This window comes from Elephantulus edwardii, unplaced genomic scaffold (assembly GCF_000299155.1).
Source record: "Elephantulus edwardii isolate Elephantulus edwardi_28Jun2011 unplaced genomic scaffold, EleEdw1.0 scaffold00102, whole genome shotgun sequence".
NCBI lineage: Eukaryota > Metazoa > Chordata > Mammalia > Macroscelidea > Macroscelididae > Elephantulus > Elephantulus edwardii.
The window spans coordinates 162,046-165,187 of NW_006399852.1; the positions used below are offsets into that span (position 1 = coordinate 162,046).

The 3,142-nt window shown below is 38.6% G+C and overlaps 1 protein-coding gene across 1 annotated transcript in view; it reads left to right on the top strand.

Moving 5' to 3' along the window:
• Positions 1–254: 254 nt before the first annotated feature.
• Positions 255–3,142, top strand: part of LRP11 (low density lipoprotein receptor-related protein 11) — a 108,953-nt gene continuing 106,065 nt past the window's right edge. Inside the window, exon 1 of the mRNA XM_006891673.1 lies at positions 255–339. Coding sequence (XP_006891735.1) covers positions 255–339 — 85 coding nt within the window. The remainder of the gene's footprint in view (positions 340–3,142) is intronic.

Genomic DNA, 3,142 nt, shown 5'->3' on the forward strand with positions numbered 1-3,142 from the left:
TTTTGTCCCAACAGCCATTCCTCCCCTAAAGATTTATAGCTTCCAAAATCTGACTGGGGAGCACCATGAGTCAGAATCAACTCAACAACAATAGGTTGGGAGTTTGAGTTTAATTCCTCTTCAGTAACAACAGCTGGAGAAAAAGTTATCTTCTCAGGTTCAGTGGCTGGACAAAACTTGAATTCTTTGATTCCATTTCAGCATCATCACTCGCAACCCCAACTACTTCTCAGCCCTCCATTTTCAACAACTTCATGTTCAATGTCTTCTCAGTCATCCTCATCACAGGTGTGGTCACGGCAGGCATGGTCATTACGGGCTGGATCAAGAAGAAATCAGGTACTGTGTGCAAAGCAGAGTGGGAGACGGGAAGGGTGGGCCTCTGGATTAGGAGGAATCTTGGCCTGTGTCTTAGTCAGGGTTCTCTAAAGTAACAGAACTAGAAAGAAATGTGTTCATATAAAGAGACCGATTTACGTCAAGGGATTGGCATCAGCAACTACTGTTGTTATTAGGTACTTTTGATTATTGTTGGTTTTAGGTGCTGTCAAGATGAGTATGACTCATTGGCCCTATGAACAACATGTCTGAACCCTGTTCTATTCTGTGCCATCCTCACAATATCTGACACTGCAATTACTGTGTCAATCCACCTGGTTAAGGGTCTTCCTCTCTTTCAGCATCCCTCTACTTTCCCAAGCATGAAGTCCTTCTCCAAGGAATAGCCTCTCCTAGTAACATGCCATACATATGATATAAAAGTTTATCATCTTTTCCTCCAAGGAGCACTCTGGTGCACCTTCTCCAAGACATACCTGTTTGTTCTTTTGGCCGTCCATGGAATATTCAGTAGTACCCTTCTCCAGCCCCACAATTCAAAGGCATCAATTCTTTCTCTGTCATCCTTATTAATTTTCATGATCTCTGCAGCATAGCAAGTGATTGAAAGATTATGGCTTGACTCAGGTACACTTTAGTCCTCAAAATAACACCATTGCTTCATAGTAATATGGAGAGTCCCCTGACTTCAGACTTTCCCAGTACAATATATCTTCTGACTGCTGGTACCAAGTGCATTTTGACTGTAGATCCAAGTAAGATGAAGTCATTAACAATTTCTCTCCTGTATCATAATGTTGCCTATAAATCAAGTGGTGAGAATTTTTGTTTTCTTGACATTGAAAAGCAATCCAATGATAGATTACAAACCAGCAATACATTAGTCAGTCCAAAAGTAGGCCTGACTACCGTTTGGACACTTCTGTTGCTGTGTGCCTCAAGATCTGTAATGCAGGCAACAGAAAGAATAATGAATGGAGTGAGAGAGCTAACTTTACCAAAAGAAATACATCTTTATAGTCTATAGGCATGACCATACTCTAAGGAAACACCTTTGCAAATGATAGGTCACACTATATTTTATTCCATTATGGAGAATGATTATATAATGTTAGAGTATATATGTAGATAGATATATCATTCTAGAGATAGAGATATAGCACTGACAACACAAAGGCACTTGGTTTGGATCCACCAGCTTCTCCACAAGAGAAAGGTGGGTAATGTTTCACCATGAACTTTACCACCTCTGAAATCCTGCTGGAGGCCAGTTATGTGTTGGTACCAACTAGGTGGTACACAACAACAACATTGTAGGGTTAAGTTAAAACACTAGGACTCATAGCCCAGCCAGGCTGACATATCAAATTAACCTCATAGCCTGAAATGAGGAAAGGGAGAAGTCAGACTGCTAAGTCTTCCCTTTACCAAATCTTGTCACTGTAGAAACATGAAGAGGTAAATCAAATGCACTATCTGGCTAGCTGGGTAGGTGGAAATAGGAAAGCTTATCTCTGAATCACGTCAAGCTTTCTGCCCCTGGCTAGTAGGAGAGGGGCACAACTGTGTCAAGCTTGGGACTTGTTTTTACTTTAGGGCCAGGCCCTGCATTAAACCTCAATCTTTCCAAATTAATGAGTTCAGAGGATTTAGCAAATCAGACCTGATTCCAGCCATAGTCATTCTCTAGGAGGTGCTACATGGTGACTAGTGGGGGGACAGAAGAAATATAGGGGTTGGCAAGACACAGTTTTGAGTTGAGGGACAGTTTGGCAATTAGATCATATCCCATACTCAAAGTTGTATGAGTCACAGAAGTACCTAAAAAAATCTTCATATGACCAAAGGATTCAGATTAGATTTTCCTTCACTTATTCCTTGTGGAATATCCATGCTATTAAAAGAATTCAAATCCACCAGATGCTCTGCCGGGGAAGGAGGGGCAATCTCCTCCTGTACCAGTCAGATCTGATTTGACAGTACACGCACACAAAAATAATAAAATAAAATAAAAATTAAAAAAAATAATTCAATTACTTATCAAATTAGAATGGATCTGAGCTTGTAATTTCAGTGTATCATCTGTGAGATAATCATGATTCATATGTTTCTTAATCTTATCTCAATTCCATTCTGTATCATTCCACTTTACTGAAGTAGTGGAAAACTACTTAGTATACCAATCACATTTTAATTTATTTGTCTTTGGAAAGGCCATAACTTTTCAGAATATTGATGCCATGTTTGCACATAAACTAAAGTTTAAATACTTGGATACAAAGCCACACCCACTATAGCAGCTGTGGCAATAATGACAATAATTCCCAAAATTGCTGTAAAGATAATTCCAATGACTTTTCCCCCCCTTTTTTAATAATTGGGTTACCAAATGTTTTAAAATCATACTTTCAGGGGATGATTGCCATTCTCTCCTTAATTTTACTGGCAACCATAATCCAATTTTGGATCTTAATATGTAAATTCTTTCATTAGGTGACAAAATAATAGAAGAATTTAATCAAATATATTAGAACAAGTTAGACAATATAATGTTAACTTTGTAAAATCCCATTGAGTTGAACTTTCAAAAATACATAAGGTAATGAAGCACGGACTTGAATATAATTGGTTTCATCTCTTTTAAATTTAGGGCTAGTAACACTGTTAATATGATCATGTGAATAATTTCCAGTCAAACAGGTTTGTCCTGGAGAGGGTGAAACCAGAATGTTACCTGGAGTCAAGGATTCTGAAGCTTCCTCTGACATAGTTTGGGGACTGGTCATTGGAGAGGAACATCATG